General features: G+C 55.3%; 2 protein-coding genes across 3 annotated transcripts; one reads left to right on the top strand and one right to left on the bottom strand.

Moving 5' to 3' along the window:
- The first annotated feature begins 319 nt into the window (after window positions 1-319).
- On the top strand, window positions 320-13,632 carry STAT6 (signal transducer and activator of transcription 6, interleukin-4 induced). The gene is made up of 22 exons (XM_008579669.1): window positions 320-582; window positions 3,229-3,365; window positions 3,786-3,924; window positions 4,236-4,319; window positions 4,735-4,873; window positions 4,999-5,051; window positions 5,241-5,389; window positions 5,976-6,107; window positions 6,220-6,408; window positions 6,753-6,840; window positions 6,990-7,112; window positions 7,691-7,783; window positions 8,110-8,316; window positions 9,556-9,650; window positions 9,746-9,882; window positions 10,204-10,350; window positions 10,579-10,642; window positions 10,755-10,865; window positions 11,046-11,138; window positions 11,928-11,993; window positions 12,084-12,212; window positions 12,303-13,632. The coding sequence occupies exons 2-22, from the start codon at window positions 3,250-3,252 to the stop codon at window positions 12,490-12,492; spliced, it is 2,544 nt and encodes an 847-aa protein (XP_008577891.1). The 5' UTR covers window positions 320-582; window positions 3,229-3,249; the 3' UTR covers window positions 12,493-13,632.
- Window positions 13,574-19,668, bottom strand: NAB2 (NGFI-A binding protein 2 (EGR1 binding protein 2)). Of its 2 annotated transcripts, XM_008579667.1 has the most exons (7): window positions 19,328-19,668; window positions 17,009-17,882; window positions 16,436-16,569; window positions 16,055-16,106; window positions 15,831-15,960; window positions 15,423-15,614; window positions 13,574-14,436 (listed from the first exon to the last, which is right to left on the bottom strand). In XM_008579667.1, exons 1-7 carry the CDS (start codon window positions 19,408-19,410, stop codon window positions 14,327-14,329), a joined length of 1,575 nt encoding a protein of 524 aa, XP_008577889.1. In that variant the 5' UTR covers window positions 19,411-19,668; the 3' UTR covers window positions 13,574-14,326. The 2 variants fall into 2 exon arrangements, with proteins under 2 accessions (XP_008577889.1, XP_008577890.1); XM_008579668.1 differs by lacking the exon at window positions 15,423-15,614 and having other exon boundaries at window positions 19,328-19,510.
- Between the last annotated feature and the right edge of the window lie 6 nt (window positions 19,669-19,674).

Raw genomic sequence — 19,674 nt, forward strand, 5'->3', positions numbered from 1 at the left:
GAGGGATTTGCTTTTCAAGAGGCCCTTGGGAGCCCAGTCCCTCCTGGGCCCAAACCCCAGCCCTTGCAAAAGTTTGAGGATGGAAGCCAGGCAGTTTGGGGTGACATGTCTCTGCTTGACATTAGGAGATTTTCTGGAGACAAGCTTATCGCTTTTGAGGAGGCAAAAGTGAGGGTCAGCCTCCCCTTCAGCCTGGCCCTGGGGCCCAGAGCCCCTGTCCTGTCTCCCCATGTGCTCCCCACCCGGCACAGAAGGCACACATGTTCACCCCACTTCTTCCTCTTCCTCCTCCAGCCCACTTTCTCTTCTCTGTGTCGTCAGAGCTCCAGGGAGGGACCTGGGTAGACAGAGAAGCCGGAAACAGCAGGCTGGGGCAGCCACTGCTTACACTGAAGAGGAAGGACAGGAGAGGATTGTGTGTGTGTGTGTGTGTGTGTGTGTGTGTTTGAATTTTCTTTTTGGTGGTGTTGGGTGTGGGAGGTGCATGCAGGTCAGCCCTGAACTCGCTGGACAGAGCTACAGACCGATGGGGCCTGGCAGTGCCCACTGAGAGAGGGAGAAGACAGCAGAGGGGTTGCCAAGGTGAGGGGGTGCCTCCGAGGAGGGAAGGGGGTGGGAAGCCTCTATGAGTGTCGGGGGGTGGGTTGGGGGGCGCCTTTTGGGAGGGGTGGATGGTCCCTAGGAAACTGTTACAGCTAGCGTTGGTAGCTGGTGGCACTGGGTTTTTGGCAGTTTCGAACTCTCAGAGGAATGTGGGGTGGGTACAGGCCTCAGCACTCTACTCCCATAGGTCACTTTTTCCACATCTCCACCCCTGCACCTCCAGGGGCATGGAAAGTGGGCGAGAGGAGATGAAGGAGTGCTCCTCTGCCCTCTGGGTGGGGGGAAGTGGCTGCCCCTCCCTAGGTTGCCAGGGACAGTGGGTCCTTGTCAAACCCGTATCTTATCCCCCTCTAAAGGTTTCTGTCCAAAGGTGTGGCTGGGGGGGGGGAGCGCGCCCCAGATATAGATCTCATGGTGCCCCGGGGCGGCGGGGGGTGGGAATTTCCCCCTCAAAACTGCTCCACGCTTGGCTGCCGTAGACGCCGAGATTTCCCGGCGGCGCTGAGTTAACCCTCCGCTTGCTGAACTGGCTCCGCCCTCACGGCCGCACACACACGTTGGGCAACTCAGAGAAGCTCTTTTGACTTTTGATCCTGTGGTCCCACGGTCAGGGGATTCGGGAGTGTAGGGGTTGAGGTAATCGGGTTCAGGCCACCAAACGGCCCGTGAGAATGAGAATCCGGGATGTCTCGTCCCTTCCCGGTTTAGGAGAGAACACAGGCCCCGCCCCCTCAGGCCCTGGCTCCTCCCTCCCCGACCGCTTCATGGGGCTGAGGGCAAAAGGTGCCCCTGTCCTGGCCAGGACTATCGACCCCCAGCCTTGTTATGGGGTGACAGTGGGGGAAAATGTGGCCTCCTAATGTCTGGGAAGAGGGGGGGAGGTTGAAAATTTGAAGCCAAGGCTATGCCAGGAGGCTGGGCACTCAGCAAGGGGATACAGAAGAAAGGGGGGCTGCCTACGGCTTAGGAGTCACCCCAATCCCCAATAGGGGTAGGGTAGGGGGCCAAAGGTCCGGACTCTGAGCACCCTGAGAGATAGGGAAGGAAGAGAGGAATGGACTCTTTCCTTGAATTTGAAACACAGATAACATGGCTCCAGAACGTGCCCCACCCCGAGGGGTTAGTGGTGGTTAGAGAAAGGCCTGTTGGAGGACCCTGAGGAGGAGGGACAAGGATTCTGCCTTCGGGAGAAAAGGGGGGGGGGGGGGGGGGTGAGGTGATGGAGTGGACACTAGAGGAGAGAGGGGCAAGAGGGTCTTCTAGCAGGAATGCTCAGATGTGGGGCCTCTGTTTTCCATCCCTTTGGGAGTCCTGGGAGAGAGGCTAAAAGTGCAATAGGAAGACTTGGGGTCACCGGGTCCGGGGAGACCCAGGGAGTTTCCATCCTCTCCCTCCCTCATCTCTGGGATAGGAACATTATGAGAAACATGAACTGAGAGACCCCTGGGAAACCACTGATCTACCCAGCCCACCCTGCAGCCCACCCAGGAATAGGGATGCAACCTTCTTCCTTCCTTCTCCCATCTCCTCCTTCCACTCTCCCTCTTTCCTTTCCTCCCCTTGGCCTTTTAGCCCTCTAGCTTCCTTTCCTCCCTCTTCTAGTCTTCTCACTCCAGGCTTACTAGCCCTCCTTTTTGTCCAGCCTCTCTTACCCTCTTCCTTAGTTCTCTCTACTTTCCCTTTTTCTCCATCTCTCCTCCTTCAAGTCTCCTCCCACCCTCCCCCTCTTCTTAAGATGATGGAATTTGGAGCTGGAAGGGATCATAACAGCACAGTGTGGTGGTTAATCCCCACTCAAATTCAAAGCCTGATTTCTGAACTCACTTGCTGAGTGGCCTTGGGCAAGTTAGAGGAGCCTGGGTTTCTTCATCTATGAAAGGGAAAAATTATATATATTTTAAATTGTTTTGAAGCTCCAATGAGATAATGCACTGTGTGGAATGCCTTATACAAAGTAAGTGCTTAAAAAGTAGTAGCTATTATTACTCTACTATCTTCTTCGTCATCTAGTCTAGTGATTTTCAAATGATCTCATGGAGTCCTAGAATTTTGAGAGTTTTTTCCAGGACATCTTTGGGGTCAGGGGTGGGGAGATGGAAGTAGAAGTAGGAGAGTTCCAGGCCTTCCATGCTTGCTGTCAACAGAGCAACCCCAATTTTACACATTTTATGTGATTGGGATTCCTCAGATCAAAAACGAAAATTATCTGGTTTAAAAAGTTTGAAAAGTTCTCCTCTCATCTAACCCTCATAGTTCATAGATGAGAAGATCTAAGCCCTCAGAAGGGAGGTTCCTTGCCCACAGAACCAGAGCGAGGTCTAGAGCTGCAACCCAAGTCCTCTGCCTTCTCTAAGAGAGCTCCTTCTCCACTGCCCTGTCTCCCCTTGTCTCCCCAACCCCTGGCTGCAGCTCAGCTCTTCCCACCCCTACTGTCTCTGTGTCTACCACTGAAGGTGTTAAGCTGTCTCAGGCATTGACCAAGGATGCCCCTGGTTTGAGGTGGCATCCGCAGTGGCAGTGGGGATGGTCTCTGGGAAGGCTTCCTACAGGAAGTCCCTGGCTACCCCAGAAGATAGGCCAAGTGTCTCAAGCACCTCTTGGAGTGGTCTTGTTTCTCTCTTCCAGGCACCCTCCAAATTCCAGATCATGTCTCTGTGGGGTCTGGTCTCCAAGATGCCCCCAGAAAAGCTACAGCGGCTCTATGTAGACTTTCCTCAACACCTGCGGCACCTCCTGGGTGACTGGCTGGAAAACCAGCCCTGGTGAGTTCTGGCTGCCCCATGCTGGTCCCCCAAGTCCTCTCCTAACCATTTTCCCTCTCATTAGATTCTCTCCCCCAACCCATGGAATTTGGGACTTGGGACCTGTAATTCCAAGTGCAGTGGCCTAGATTTCGTGGGGAGTTGGTGCCCTATCAAGACCAGATTATGCATGCGGACACGTGAGACTCCCCCACCTCTTAGGAGACTAAGCCAAAGAAGAGGGAGGTCAGGGCTGGGGCAAGGGCACTCCTCACAACAGCTGGAAGAATGGGGAGCAAGAGGCATGGCTGAAGGCTGCAGAGGACCTAGATGGAGAATAGGAAGAGGGAAAGAACGGCTGAGCTGTTGGCTGTAGGGTGGAGGCTCAGGAGAGCTGAGGAAGCCCTGACTTGGGACAGCAACATCCTGATTTTCCCGTAGGGAGTTCCTGGTGGGCTCAGATGCCTTCTGCTGCAACATGGCTAGTGCCCTACTTTCAGCCACTGTCCAGCGCCTTCAGACCTCGGTGGGAGAGCAGGGGGAGGGGAGCTCCATCTTGCAACACATCGGCACTCTGGAGGTGAGACAGGAGGAGAGGGGACATGGCTGGGTGGGGAAGGGATAAGGCTGGGGTGGGGGTCAAGGAGGAGCAGGGTGACCATTGGATGATGGAAGAAAATTGGTTGGATCTTGGAAGCAAATTGATGTTCCTGGGGTCAGCTATTAGCCAACATTCAAACTATATTTTAAAAGCATGCAAATGCATGAAAACTCCTGGATCTACAGATGTGCTGCCTTTCAGTGTATCTGTGAATGGGGGCCTGGAGTTTGGAGCGGGAGAAGAACATGAGTAAGAGCCAAGCTAACTGCCTACCACCCTCACTTCTATAGAGCATATATCAGAGGGACCCCCTGAAGCTGGTGGTCACTTTCAGACAAATACTTCAAGGGGAGAAAAAAGCTGTTATGGAACAGGTATTGTGATATCCTACTACCCATTCCAACTCAGTTCCCTGGACTTTAGCCTGAGCCATGAGAAACTAGAAAGAATCTGAACCTCAGGAAAGGCTCAGTAGTCTAGACCCAGGATGACCAAAGGAGGTTCTTGCAGTCAGAGTGAACTCCAAGCCAAGCTCAAGGAAGCTTCAAATGAGGAGCTGAGGGTAACAAGGCCTGGGGAGGACAGAGAAAGGGGTAAGGAGCAGATTCTGCCAGGAGAAAGGTCTTATCCCCAGGGGATTCCGAAAGGTCAGGAAGAACTGCTAAAGGGGAAAGGGGAGCCAGAAAAGGGAAGTGGTCTGTCTCCTTTCCTACATCGCAGAGAGTGGAGGCTGGGTGTAGAGGGATAGGCAGAGTGTCTCACCTCTTGGCAACTGTCTCTCCTGCACAGTTCCACCACCTGCCAATGCCTTTCCACTGGAAGCAGGAAGAACTCAAGTTTAACACAGCCCTGCGGAGGCTGCAGCACCGAATGGGGGAGATCCGCCTTCTCCGAGAAGCCCTGCAGCAAGGGGCTAAGGCTGGCCAAGGTGGTACCAGGGCCTGGAGCCCTAAGAGGGTTCTTGGGAGTGTGTGGGAGTAATCCCCTTTTGGACCTCAACCTTGACTGAACCTCCAATCTATCTGCACCCCTGATTTCTGTCCCCACCCTCAGTGTCTCTGCACAGCTTGATAGAAAATCCTGCCAATGGGACTGGGCCAAGTGAGGTGAGTAGTGGGCTAAGAGGTGGAGACTGAACTCAAAGTGCAGCTGGAGGGATGGAGGTTAGATCTCAGAGAGACACAGACAGAGGTGGGGTAAGGGAAGGCCAGAGAGGTGAGATACAGAGCCCTATCCCCAGGAGCTGGGTGAGGAGGTAGTGTGTGGCCCTGGCTCAGGCCCCTCTCTGCCTGTAGGCATTGGCCACTCTGCTGCAAGAGACCGTTGGGGAGCTGGAGGCAGCCCAGGCCCTGGTGCTGAAGAGGATCCAGATTTGGAAACGGCAGCAGCAGCTGGCAGGGAATGGCGCACCCTTTGAGGAGAGCCTGGCGCCGCTACAGGAGAGGTTGGGGCAAGACTGATGGATAGGGGAGGCAGGCTGGGGGTGGACATCTGCTGTCCCTTCTGGAGGACCCACAGGTGTAACAGAGAAGAAACCAGAAGGGAGGGCCTTGAAGTGGGCCAAGACTCAGAGAAGCTCGTTCCAGCAGGGTTATGCACTCTGTTGTTCATGTCGCATCCTGTACAATTGTGCCCAGTCGAGAGGGCACACATGGGGGCTCATCCAACTCATGCTTGTTTCTTCAAGCCACATGCCCAGAATGAGGAATCTTTTTCTATTTGGCCTGTGGGGCAGGAGCTCTTTCCAAGTTGCCTAAAAGCACTATATGTGCTGGCAGCTGGGTACAAGAGCCCTGGGGAAAAGGCAGCCAGGATTCCACAGGGGTCTAGACACTGAGAATGGACCTCCAATCCAGAGCCAAAGCAGGTCCAGAGCCCCCTTCAGCCCAGGTGCCTGGCAGCCATACCTACTGCCCATCCCACCCCTCCACACACAATACCCTGCTTTTTCCCTGCATTTAGGGGGAGGAGGTCTGGGCTGGAAGAGACAGCCTGAATCCTGTGCCCCCTGACCACTGTCCTGGCCCCAGGTGTGAAAGCCTGGTGGACGTTTATTCCCAGCTACAGCAGGAGATAGGGGCAGCTGGTGGGAACTTTGAGCCCAAGACCCAGGCATCGCTGATTAGTCAGCTGGATGAAGTCCTGCGAACCCTTGTCACCAGGTATGCCCTGTGAGACCCCAATCTGGCCTACAGCAGGCCCCAAAGAAAGAAGAGAGTTAGAGTTTGGGGAGGGCGCCCATAACTCCCCTTGTGTCCTCCTCACTCCTCCCAGCTCTTTCCTGGTGGAGAAGCAGCCCCCCCAGGTTCTGAAAACTCAGACCAAGTTCCAGGCTGGGGTTCGATTCCTGCTGGGCCTGCAGTTCCTGGGATCCCCAGCTAAGCCTCCGCTGGTCAGGGCTGACATGGTGACTGAGAAGCAGGCGAGGGAGCTGAGCATGCCCCAGGGGCCCGGGGCTGGCGCGTAAGCTGGGGCTGGACCTGGGGCTGGAAAAGGCCTGTTGGGGTGATGGAGGCAAGAGGAGCCTGGGGGGCTGGTGCCACAAGGAACAGGGTGATGGGGAGGGAGGGCCATGGGATGTGGAGACCTGAATGGTCAAGGCAGAAGGAGGGGAGAGGCCCATTCAGGCTGGAATGGGGTTTTGGCATCATAATTTGGACAAGATGGAGACTCCTCCCTTAAGCACTTAAGAAGGGACATGGAGATTTAGGGCCAGTGACAGCGGGTAGTCCACACCATTCACCCATGGACTCAAGCTCCACACCACACCTGGATGAGCTTGTTCACACTCTGACCTCCCCTGGCAGAGAAAGCACTGGAGAAATCATCAACAACACTGTGCCCCTGGAGAACAGCATCCCTGGGAACTGCTGCTCTGCCCTGTTCAAGAACCTGGTGAGGGCCTTCAGGGTGCAGTGGGCAGGAAATAGGGACCAGGGGTCCTCAGACCACAGGTCTCTCCCTGGAGAGAATGTCTGGGAGCCAAGAGAAGTGGTCTCTACCCTCACCCCTCCACCCCTGCTCTCCCTCACCCCACTTGGCAGCTTCTGAAGAAAATCAAGCGGTGTGAGCGGAAGGGCACCGAGTCTGTCACCGAGGAGAAGTGTGCTGTGCTCTTTTCCACCAGCTTCACGCTTGGCACCAATAAACTCCCCATTCAGCTGCAGGTGAGCCCCGGCCCTGACCCTGCCACAACCCGGGATCCCATGTTTCCCTCCATGCTACACATGGAGGCCTTGGACCCTCACGCCTTGTGACTGCTCCATACCCCATATGCCTGGGATTCATGCTTAGTGGGGCCCGGGTGAGTGGGGAGGGCAAGAACATGGAGTGCACATATGAGGGGACAGTAGTGGATAGCAACTCACACTGAGCACTTTCTATAGACCAGGGCACTGTTAAGTGACACACACACACACACACATGTATGGTTTTTACAATAACATTGTGAGGTAGGTACTATTACTAGCCTCATTTTACAGATAAGGACATTGAGACACAGAGTGATTAAGTAGTTTGCCCAGGTCACACAAATACTGTGTCGGAAACCTGGATCCATAGCATTGACTTGGAACCACGTCTCTATAGTAAGGCCCTGGCTGAGCTTCAGAAAGCATTCAGTGACATTCCATGAGCTTTTAAACTGTGCTGTGTGAGTCCAATAACTCCCCTGCACACTTGGAGCCAGCCCCCTAAGGAAACCTCTTGCTCCACTGAGAAGAAACCCTCTCTTCACCCACTTCAGGCCCTGTCTCTGCCCCTGGTGGTCATCGTCCATGGCAACCAAGACAACAATGCCAAAGCCACCATCCTGTGGGACAATGCCTTCTCTGAGATGGTGAGGAAAGAGTCGGAGTTGGGGGATGGGGTAGGGCGGGTTCTAACATGGGGGTGCAGGCTCGTGGATGGCAGGCATGCTCAAACTGTGTGGTCTAACTCCATCGCATGGGCCTGCTTTCGTATTTCTGACCTCTTTTCAGTCTTAACAACTATCACGCCATAGCCTCACAGACTATTACTGAAAAAGCACCAGGCTTAAGAGTAAATTCAAGAGGACGATACTGGGGAAGGGTAGGCCTCAGGAAGGTGGGAAAGATGAAGGCCCACTTGAGGAAGAATAAGGATGACAGCCTGAGGTGCTCTCTCCTTCCCCTTTCGCCCCAGGATCGTGTGCCCTTTGTAGTGGCTGAGCGAGTGCCCTGGGAGAAGATGTGTGAAACTCTGAACCTCAAGTTCATGGCTGAGGTGGGGACCAACAGGGGGCTGCTCCCAGAGCACTTCTTCTTCCTGGCCCAGAAGATCTTCAATGACAACAGCCCCAGCATAGAGGCCTTTCAGCACCGTTCTGTGTCCTGGTCACAGTTCAACAAGGTCATTTCCCTTCCCTTTGGATCTCCCACCCCCAAGCTCTTCAACTCAGGGCTTCTCCATCCTCCACCCTGGGACACGACCGCTGGGATTTTCACGATGCTCCATCATGTCCATCAGGCCTCTGTCATGGCCCAGGGAGGAAAACCCCACAGCCCTGGGGGTCAGCCCAGATTGTGTGTTCTCTGGCATCCCTCAGGTTTTGGTCTGGGGACCCCTTGTACTTCTTCTTTACCAGGGACTTGCATGACTTGTCCAGATTGTATGTAAATAGAGCTCTGATTCAAAATGACTTTGACCCATGGGGAAAATAATTCCTATTGCAAAAATTATACACAATTCTACAGTGACATGTGCAGTAATAGCAGCTACCTTGTATCGACAGCTTACTATATGCCAAGCACTGTGCTTAGCACTCTATGTAAATTATCTCACCTAATCCTCCCAACATCTCTTTGAGGTAGGTTCTATTGTTATCACCATTTTACAGATGAGAAATGTGATGCTCAGAGCAGTTAAGTAGTTTGTCCAAGGTCTCACAGTAGGTGTATGGCATGGCTAGGATGGAACCCCATATTTCTGACTCTTGTTCTGAACTGCTATAGTTTACTGCCTCCAAAGTGAGGTGGTTTAGGACTGGGTTAATTACAGGAACAGGGGAAACAAGAGATCTGGGTGTCTTGGTTGATGATCAGCTGGGTAAATGCAGCCATGTACTGCTCTCTTTTGAAAAAAGGAAGAAAGAAAAGCCCATGTGGCCAGAAGATGTGTTAACAAAGAGAGCAGAACAATTACACTCAGCAAGTCACCTTCTTCTGGACTCCCCCTCTGCCGGGGCCTCATTAGGGAGGAAGTGTAGCACAGTGGCTGAGGGGCTCGAGCATCACAGTGCCTGGGTTTAAATCCCAGCTCTGCTTCTCACCAGCTGTGTAGACCTGGGCAAGTCATTTGACCTTTCTGGGCTTCTATTTTTTCATCTGTAAGATAGGATTGTTAGAGTACCTACTTCCATAACCTGGTAAAGATCAAACAAATTAATACATGGAAAGGCTTGGAATAGTGCCTAGTGCTAACATGGTAAGCAAGAGTGTTAGCCATTGTCATTGATGGGGTCTCAGATCCAGTTTGGTTCCTCAGCCCTTTGATTCTGTTGGGTGGGCACTGACAGCCCGGTGCTTGCCCTAACCAGGCTCCAGCTGTGGCCCTCTCCCCCTCACATCAGCTGCCCCCTGACCCCCACAGGAGATCCTGCTTGGCCGTGGCTTCACCTTTTGGCAGTGGTTCGATGGTGTCCTGGACCTCACCAAACGCTGTCTCCGGAGCTACTGGTCAGACCGGTTAGTCCCTGCCCCAGGTGGCCTGAGCAGCTGTACCTCCAGCTCCCTCTCTACACCAATGCCCACACCCTCATCCTCTCCTTCATTCTGGTCAGGCTGATCATCGGCTTCATCAGCAAACAGTATGTCACTAACCTTCTTCTCAACGAGCCTGATGGGACCTTCCTCCTTCGCTTCAGTGACTCAGAGATTGGGGGCATCACCATTGCCCATGTGATCCGGGGCCAGGATGGTGAGGTCACCCCAGCCAGTCCTCTGCCTCTGTGCCTGTGCCCTCTGGGGTTTCTTCTGGGAGGGAAATGTCCTGGCCTTGTTTGATGCCAACCCTGATCTTCAGGAGGTTCCTTCCTAGGTCCAACTTCTCTTCTTCTCTCAGTAGTCTAAATTTCCACCTTCTCACTGTGAGCTCTGGAGACTAGTGAATCTCCCCCCCTCAGGACCACTACCCTAGGGGGTCTCCCTTGGCTTGTTGGATTGAGAATGGGTCTTGTGGTGGGGGCTGGGGAAGGGGAAGTCTGGACAGATGGGACCCAGGGTCTCCTTCCTGTTGCAGGCTCCCCGCAGATAGAGAACATCCAGCCATTCTCTGCCAAAGACCTGTCCATTCGCTCGCTGGGGGACCGAATCCGGGATCTTGCTCAGCTCAAAAACCTCTACCCCAAGAAACCCAAGGATGAAGCTTTCAGGAGCCACTACAAGCGTGAGCTGGAGCTGGCAGTTCTCGTTCCTTCCTGTTACCGCCTCCTCCCTGATCGCAGCTGCCCCCCTCTCCCTGCCTGCTGTGTCATCCCTGACTTCCCTCCCCATTTTCACTACCATTTTCAAGCCCCACTTCTCCTACCTGCCCATCAGTCATGCCCACCTTTTCCACCTCCCTTCTTCCCTCACTCCAGAGCACTCCATGGCTCTCCTTTCCTTCCCACAACAGCTGAACAGATGGGTAAGGATGGCAGGGGTTATGTCCCAGCTACCATCAAGATGACTGTGGAAAGGTGAGTGTGTTGATGTGGATTTTGGGTGGGGTCCAGGGCTGGTACTCACCTGCAGGAAGAAGTGGTGTTATCAACCCTTGATTAGTCACATGTGCCTCCTTCTCTCCTCCAGGGACCAGCCACTTCCCACCCCAGAGCCCCAGATGCTTACCATGGTGCCCTCTTATGATCTTGGAATGGCCTCTGATTCCTCCAGGAGCATGCAGCTTGGCCCAGATATGGTGTAAGGAGTTCAAGAGACAGGAATGGGAGTGGGCTTTCAGCTTGGTCATCTGGGAGAGCTGGCATTGGAGGCCAACACAGGGAATTTTCCTTTCTATGAAAGGGATTCCCCTCCCTGAGGCAGGGTGTGGGGGTGTCCAGGAGAAGAACTGGCATCAGGGGGTCTGCTTTCTTTCCCCAGGCCCCAGGGGTACCCACCACATTCTCACTCCATCTCCTCATATCAAGGCCTCCCCCAGGAAGAACTGGTCAATGTGTTGCCACCCTTCCAGGAGTAAGTGGAAACCTCTTGGAGGTGGAGTGGGATGGTGTCCCAACGGGATGGGCATTTGCATTTGTTAGGAGAGGCTCCTCTGTGAGAAGGGGACAGCAAATGCTAACACCATTTCTTTGTCTCTTCTGTTTACTGTTGAGGGGTATCAGTTAACATCCAGACTGCCTGGGTTTGAATTCCTGTTCTGCCACTTACTGACTTTGGGCAAATTACTTGACCTCTGGCACCTCATCTGTAAAGTGGGGGATAATAATGATAATAATAACACCTACCTCACAGGATTACTGTGAAGGTTACATGAGTTCATAACACATGGAAAGCTGAGCATAGTGCCAGGCTTACAGCAAGAGCTATGTAAATATTTTCCCTCCTGCCCCTGAAACCCACTGTCACTTTTCTGCTATGTTGAGTTTTATTTATTCAACTGTTTTGGCCTTGAAGTGGCGTAGACATTTTTCTTCCCCAAGTAACATTCAGGTGCTTATTAATTCTTGGTCAAGGCACAACATCTCCCCTCCCAGGAGTAGGGGCGGAGACTGGGGGACTTAGAACCACCAAAGTTCAGAGTCCAAAGAAACATTAAAAATTGGCTGATCCACCCTCCCCTCTACCACATACACACAGATAAAATACAGATAAGCCTGAGCTCAGAGCACAGAAATGGCAATGCAGTCAGTGAGCAGATAATCAAGCCAGAGCCTGTTTCCTTGCTCAGTGGTTTTGACTTTGCAACACCCTGCCTTTGCCCACCTTTCTTTGCTCTCACTGTGCCCTCCTTCCTGCTTCCAGGCCTCACCTGCAGATGCCCCCCAGCCTAAGTCAGATGAGCCTATCCTTTGACCAGCCTCACCCCCAGTAAGTGACAAAGCTCCTCCTGACCCCATGCTCCCCATTCTTTCCTGGTCTCACCTTCTCCTTCCTATTTCCTATTCTGGTCCCCGGCAGGGGCCTGCTACAGTGCCAGCCTCAGGAGCATGCCGTGTCCAGCCCTGAGCCCCTGCTCTGCTCAGATGTGACCATGGCAGAAGACAGCTGCCTGAGCCAGCCGGTAGGAGGGTTCCCTCAGGGCACCTGGTGAGTGGCAGCCTGCAGGTAGAGGTTGGGTGGGGGATATGGGAGTGGGTACCATGTTTACCCCACCGCTTTTCCCCTTTCTCTTTGCAGGGTCGATGAAGACATGTTCCCTCCTCTGCTGCCTCCCACTGAACAGGACCTCACCAAGCTTCTCCTGGAGGGGCAAGGGGAGTCAGGGGGAGGATCCTTAGGAGCCCAGACCCTCCTGCAGCCCTCCCCCTATGGGCAGTCTGGGCTCTCAATGTCCCATCTGGACTTAAGGGCCAACCCCAGTTGGTGATTGCAGCTGCAGGGGGAGCCCGGAGAGACAGTTCCTCTACTACCCCCGTGGACCTGCTCTGGACACCACCTCATGCTCCTGCCAAGCAGCAGATGGAAAGGGTGCCCTCCCATCGCCACCTACTCCAGGAGGAAAAGACTGCCAGGAGGATGCATGGTGGGTGGGGCCAATCCACTCCTTCCTTCCTACCACATATCCCTGCTTGCCCCCTTCCAGCACTGGAAGGGGGAAGTTCAAGCTCCAAAGTGAGACATGCCCCAACACCCCTGTGCCTGAAGAACACACACACACAGCTCTCTGTGGAAGATGGGGCTGAGCAGGAGGGAGTTGGGTGAGAACACAGGTTAGGGAAGGGAGGGTTTCTCTGTCCACTCCAAGCCAGGGCCCAAGATGTCTACAGGGCACCTGTAGACATTCACATTAGAGGCTGCGGATAGAGGGCATGGACTTGGATCCCAGCCCTGGGGGACTAGGAAAATAGTTCAGGGGAACCAGCATGGGAGGAGAGGAGGGGTCTGAATATGTGGTTACTGATATGGTTTCAGCCCAGATTTTTTAAAAAATCCCATAGAGCCCCAAATTCCTGTCAGGAAGAGGCTTTTGGTATGTGTACAAGATTGTGCAGAACAAGGGCTGAGTTTCTCCATGTATAGCTGTGTGAAAGCGTGTATCGAGACACGTTAATGTATAGATGTCACGTTAGTTGTATGACCACATATAACGTGTCTGCTTTTGCCTGTGTGACAACACAAACTTGAAAGCGTGAGACACCGCACAAGACATCAGTGACTGTGCCGGCCTGACATTTGCTACCGAAATGTACTCTGTTTTGAGTATGACTGTGCCCAGGTTGGTCTATGTGGCTGTGACATCTACATATGGCTGTAGCTTCAGTAGCTCCACACCCTCAATGCCACCAGGAACCACGGAGTGAGAGCGTGGTGTCCAGGCCCAGCCGTGTGGCTCTCCAGTGTACTAATGGGCCCGGCCTGCTGCTTCTCTTCTATTCCCCATTCACCACCAGCTTCACTTCACACCCCCATCCCATGCCACCCTTTCTCCCTCTGGGGGTGGTCATAGATCCTAAGCCATAAAATAAACTTTATTCCAAAATAACAAAATAAATAATCTACTGTACACGATCTGAAAAGAAAGATGTTCTAACTGCTCGGATAGGTGCTGCGGTCCAGCCCCCAGCTGGGGGAGACCCTGAGTCCAACCCAGGCTTCCTGAGGGGACTGGTGAAGGGATCCCACCCTCCCCCACCCCTACCAGGGCAGGAGAGAAAGAACTGCTGAGGACTTGAGGAGAGATGGGGATGGGTGGGCAAACTGCAGCACTTGTTAAATTAAAGAAACAAACTAGAAGCACGAAAATGGGGAAGAGGAGGGGAAAAGGAGCAGGTCCAGTGTTCCCGGGCCCCCATTTCTGGGAGGAAATGTTGCCATTTTTAGCCGCTGGACCTTTCCAGGGAAGTTCCCCTTTCCCCCATGTCCAAACTCAGTCCAGCTGCTTACACCACTGGTGCAAACCTAGAGAGAATGGGAGTGTGTTGTGTGAGGGAGGGGAGAATCCCAAATGCCCTGGAGGCAGAGTCCTGGCCCCTCGAGCTGGGCAGGGGTGAAGGGCACCACACACCCTCCTTGTGTCCTCTCGCCAGGCCCCTGCTCATTATTGCTTGAAGCCCCATAGTCCTATGCCCATGGAGCAGGTGGGAGGCAGGAGAAGGGCGGCAGAAGGATCCAGGGTTGTGACTAGATTCAGGGACAGAGACTGTGGGGTCTGTGTGAGCCAGAAGTATGGGGTCCTGGGTCTGTGGACACCAGTCCACCCCTCACTGCCGGCTGGCCTCAGCCTCCACTTTCACGCTGCTCCTGCGACCCTCCACCAGAGCGGGATGGGGTCCTGGGGCCGGGCATCGGTCCAGCAGCCCTTCCTCGAACTCTGCAGGGAAAAGGGGCAGGTTAGGAGACTGTAGGGGTGGAGGCTGCAGAGGGAAGTGGTTGGGAGCAGAAGCAGGGGCCATGAAAGCTGTGAAGATGAGCTTGACTTATTGAATAACTGCCACCCGTGTACTGCATGTATATGGAGAGGTTCCATGCCCAAGTGTGTGCAGCCTCCCTCCCCTTTCTGGCTGTGTGTAGCTCTCTGTCTCTGTGTGTCTGTCTTTCCCGCCTCCGTTCTGCTGGAATTTCTGGTTCTGTCAGGAGCTGCGGGGGCGGTTTGGCTCTGACCTCTTCCCCTCCCCCCCTTCCCAGGTTCTGCCCCCCCCCTCACGCCTGGCCCCCCCCCCCCGGCCCCACCCACCCTACCAAGGACTCCCAAGTTTTTTGGTACCAAATCAGGGGGAACACAAGAAGTCAACTTCTCAGCTCCTCCCTCAAGAAGAACCCCCTTTCCAGTCCCCGCCCCCACTTCCCACCCACGCACAGTATAAAAATACCAAGCCAGGGTTGGTGGTTTTGTCTGCTGCGTCACTCTCAGCCCAGCCGCAGCCCGGCCCTCTGCTGGCCCACTCCCTCTCCCCCCATCCACACACAAAGCATTCCCTTTGGGCTCCTCTGCTTCCAAGCTGGGCAACCTTATCCCTACGACTCCTTGTCTGCTCCACCCTTCTGCACTGGTGGAATTTCCATCCCAGCTTCCCTTACTGGTGACCCTCCTTCCTGCTCCCCTTCGTCCCCCACTCTCTGTCACCCTACTTAACATAGCTCCTCCTTCACATATCTCCGTTAAGGTCATAAGAGGGAACAGTTCAACAGGGTCCTCCTCTCCTCTACCCAAGGCCTGGTTGGCTGGAGCTTAACACTCCTACTGCCCTCTCTGGTGACTATATACCTCTTCCTCCCACGTGGCCCCAGGACACCAGAACTGCTGTGTAGGGCCTGGGTGGCTGGGGTGCTTGGGGACAGCACTGCCGGCTGCCTCACCTGCGAGAGGCGGCTTCGCAGGCACACAGGGGCTGAGGCGGCCCACGCGGTCGTGGGAGACGAGGCGGGCGAGCCGCAGCCCCTCATCCATCAGTGTCTGCTGCAGGATGTGGCGGCTCCACAGCCCATGGGCTGGCAATGCCAGAGGCAGGTCAGCAGGGGGCGGCGTCAGCCTTGGGCACGACCCCACAGCTGTGGGCATGGGCACGGGTCAGATAAGGGGCTGCAGCCAATGGAACCCCCACCCTCAACCACACAGCCAGACCCATAGGCCCTTCTGCCCCTGTCCAGCCAGGCCTCCCGACCGACTGACCGTGTTCCAGGCAGTTGTCTCCTGGCTCACTCACTCCTCCTACCCCCATCCCCTCCTCCCTGCAGTGAAGACAGAGTGCTCTGATGCACACTCACCTTGCAAGTGTCCATCTAGACTCTCCCCAGACAGACTGGCGCTGTCTTCCTCCAGGCTGGGGCGATATGTGGCATAGGGCTCAGGGCCTGGGGGAGGCTGTTGCATTTCAGGGTGACTCTGTTCGCCAACCTATGGATGCCCCAAATGGGGAAATGAGGACCTGACAAAGGAGGGGATTGGGGAAGGCTGCCCTACCCTTCTACACACACCCTGGAAAACATACCTCCTGTTTCAGCTTCTTCAGTGGGGGACCTCCCAATTCTTCAGGGTGGAGCCTGCAAAGATGGAGAAGAATAAGGGTGGTGAGAAGGGAAAAAGGGGTACATGATGGACAAGACACAGAATCTGGCCATTGACATGCACTATTTGAAAACTTTGCAAAGAAGATGGCTGGGTAGGAGTCTCCAGCTCAGGCACTATTGTGGGGGGTGGGGGGACCTGAGATGGATGGGAGGACGGATCAGACCTCAGATTGACTTGGCCAAAGACAGGACATGGAGGTGGGTGGAAAGCAGACCTAGAGCTGCCTGAGCTGGAGGTTAGGACATGATCCAACTCCCTGGCAGAATTCCAATCTAGGAAGAACCCAAGGAAGGAGTCTCACCTGGAGCCCTTCAAAGAGGACAGGTAGGTGCTCTCTCGGGCCACTTGGCGGGACAGGGAGAAGAGCTCTACCCTCCGCAGTAAGAGCGTATTGTCCCTCATGCAAAACTGGGCAGCAGCCTCGTTGATGGTCAACTGTGGAGAGAGGGCAGCCTGAGCAGTCAGCACCCTAACTCTCCCACTGCCTTACCCAGACATCCTCACACCCCTCATCAGAAAAATGAGGCCCAACCATCAGATGCTTGCTTTGGTTTTGACACCACACAGGAGCTTTCTGAGGAAGGAAGACAAAGGTCAGCACCCACAGCTTCCTAGGAATGCCCAGGGCCTCCTCCACTCCTGTGGGGTCCTGAGTGACATGGAGCTGAACAGCTGGCTTCTGGCCTTTATCTCTGCTTCCCCCTCAGTAGAGAAAGGAAGGACGGTAGCAGCTGGAGTGGGTGGGGATGGGGTCAGGGCCTGGGGTCCTGATCAAGGGGCAATGAAACAGAGTTGGAGAATGTCGGAATTCTCAGAGATGAGTGGATTGAGGCCTGGGAGTCAAGGGCAATCCTGAGAGACTCCGGGTTCTCACCTCATGCAGGCTGAGCTGCTTGCCCTCCCTCCGCTTGGAGTCGAAGCGGCCATAGATGATGCTGTACTTGCGGATCTCCTCTTCCTTCTGGCTGTCATTGTCATCCATCTCAAAGATGTGCCCCACGCTCCGTGCCAGCTTCTTATTCAGCTTCAGCAGGGACGTGACCTCTGTGGCATCCCCCCTCGGGAAGCTCCGGAAGATCCTCTCCACACTCTCCACCACCATGCGTACCATCTCTGGTTCCAGTCGGTCTGCACCACCCCCAGCCCCACCTGCTGCCAGCCCCCCAGCCCCAGTCCCCTCAGGGACTCCTCCCCCAGCAGGTGGGGAGAAGGGGGGCGAGCCAGCCTCCTCTTCTCCTCCTGCCCCAACGTCTGACTCTGGAGTGCTCCGGCCTGGCCAGATCCGGGGGTCCCCTGCCCCAGGTCCCCCAGGCAGTGGTGATAATTTCTCTCCAAGTTCAAGAGGGCTTTTGGGGCTAAAACTGCGGGTACTGCCTGCCTTTTCCCCCGGGCTGCCATGCCCATTGCTCATGCTCCCTTTCCGGGTACCCGCAGTCTCAGAGATCTTGAAGAGCGGGATGCTGGAGACAGGCACGGCAGGCACTGGTTGGCTGAAGAGCCCTGGATTGGTGGCCCACTCTCTCAGTGCCTTCTGCAGGCGTCGGACATGGAGGGGCTTGGTGGCCATGCCCACGAGTGCCATGATTTCCAGGAACTCCTCTTCACCCGCTTCACACAGCTGCTGCACGTCGTCCCCTCCCTGCTGGATGAAGGTCTCATAGTAGGAAAGGAGGTTGGCGCGCTGCAGGACTCGGTACAGCTGCAGCTCCCCCAGCGTCCGAGGCAGTGCCATGGCTCGGGCACTGGGCCTGAGAAGGAGGGGCACAAGAGGGAGGCAGTCGGTGCAAGTCCCCCTGCTGGGTACCAACCCACACTAACAATTGTCCTCTTTTTCCTCCCTGCTTCTCTTCTCCTCCCTCGTTTGAATGCTAGTGCCCAGTGCCCAGGTCTGAGCACAAACTATGAGAATTAAGCACTGCTCAGAGGCATAGACATAACAATGCCATCTCAGCCTAGCCAAAAGCACCGAAAGCCAGTGCCCTATCTTTGCAGGAGTTAAAGACTCTTGTTTTACCCCCATTACCTTTCTGGTGTGGGGTAAGAAGACGTTGTGCGCTGAGAATTCCCAGCACACTCCTGGGATTACTGGACTTCCCTCTCCCCAGAAACCGTCCCATCTTCCATACGAAACACTCAGCAGCCTCAATCTCAACACTACTCAAGGTGACATTCCACACTAAGAAAAATCCACGTCGTCTCCACAGTGGACACTGAGGACCACTACTAGCCAGCTTCACTCCACGGTGGCATCCTGCCCAGGTGGCTGAGAGGGAGGGGTGTGGCCCCTTCCCTGGCTTTCCCACTCAGTGAGCCAGGTGAACCGCTGTTCCTCTCCTCTCAGCTTTTTCCACGGATTAGCCATTCTTAACCACTCTTGCTCTCTCCCCCGAGAACTTCTCTCTTCCAGGCTGCCCAGTACCCCTGAGTTGGACCCTCTCCTAGCTGTGACCTTCCCCACTTGCTCTGTAGGTGGGCCTGTCTCACCTCCGGCGCCGGGAGAGAGGAGGGGCGCCTCAATTGTTCTGCTCTAGGGCCGTTCTGCCCACACACACTCCCACGGTGGTAGCGCCTGTGGGCGAAACCGCCCGGGGGTTCCCGCCTACTCTCCTCTCCCTTATTTCCCACCCACATCTTCAAGCCGAGTGGGGGATCAACTCAAGGCCTCTTGAGGGAGGGGCTGCACCACCGAAACTCCCCTCCCCACTCTGTGAATAAAGGGACAGCTATGGGAATGGACCCCTAAAGCACCCCTTCTCCCCACAGTTCTGTTCATGCTCCTTTAACTCAAAGGCCCCGGCTTCTCCTGGACCCTAGGGTGCCGCGCGCTCCGTGCCAACGACGGACTCCCCCCAACCCCCCCGCACCCACACTGTTGCCAGCCCGAGCTCCAGGGCTTCCCCTGGTGCTTGGAGGCTCCCACATTCTTTGCAGGAGACTCGCATGCCAGATTATACCCACAGGGTAAACCGGGAATGAAGAATTAGGCACTACTCTTTTATATGCACCTCCATCAGATCCCTGTCTGCTTCCATGGTCCCCTAATTTGAAGACGCACCCCCTTTTTCATCAGTCTCCACCCCCCACCCCCGTCCCGCTTCCCCACGTCCTCTCCTCGACCTCCGCCCTCTGGACCCCATTCCCGAGTCCAGCTCCACCCATCTCCACTCCCCGCCGCCTCCCTTTGCCCACTAACTTGAGTCTGGGCTGCGGGATCCGGTGGGCGCTGTCCCCTCCGCCCGGCGGCTGCTCGGCTGTGGGAGAAGGCGCTCTGTGCATGGACGGCCGGAGACCACCCGGGCTGTCTCTCTTGGTGCCTGGAGCCCGGCGCCTGCTGCGCGATAAGCTCTTCCCAGGGCGCGATGCCGTGTCCACCGTTGTCCAGGCTCCGTCCCTCCCTCCCTCCCTCCACGTCTTCTCTCTCCGCTCCTCCGCGCCTCTGTCTGTGCCTCTGCGCCGCCCCCCTCCCCAGTTGCGCTTGCCGCCTCTCCGCGCCTCCACCCCCGCAGGACGCACGGGGAGCGAGGCCCGGCGCGGCGCAGG

Source organism: Galeopterus variegatus, unplaced genomic scaffold, assembly GCF_000696425.1.
Source record: "Galeopterus variegatus unplaced genomic scaffold, G_variegatus-3.0.2 Scaffold1936, whole genome shotgun sequence".
Classification (NCBI taxonomy): domain Eukaryota; kingdom Metazoa; phylum Chordata; class Mammalia; order Dermoptera; family Cynocephalidae; genus Galeopterus; species Galeopterus variegatus.

Coding starts and splice junctions, on each gene's coding strand:
- STAT6 (XM_008579669.1), top strand. CDS start 3,250: ATGTCTCTGTGGGGTCTGGTCTCCAAGATGCCCCCAGAAAAGCTACAG. Junction 5,052..5,240: donor ATGGGACTGGGCCAAGTGAG/GTGAGTAGTGGG, acceptor CTCTGCCTGTAG/GCATTGGCCACTCTGCTGCA. Junction 5,390..5,975: donor CTGGCGCCGCTACAGGAGAG/GTTGGGGCAAGA, acceptor TCCTGGCCCCAG/GTGTGAAAGCCTGGTGGACG.
- NAB2 (XM_008579667.1), bottom strand. CDS start 19,410: ATGCACAGAGCGCCTTCTCCCACAGCCGAGCAGCCGCCGGGCGGAGGG. Junction 16,570..17,008: donor AGCAGCTCAGCCTGCATGAG/GTGAGAACCCGG, acceptor CTCTCTCCACAG/TTGACCATCAACGAGGCTGC. Junction 14,437..15,422: donor TGCGAAGCCGCCTCTCGCAG/GTGAGGCAGCCG, acceptor TTTTCCCTGCAG/AGTTCGAGGAAGGGCTGCTG.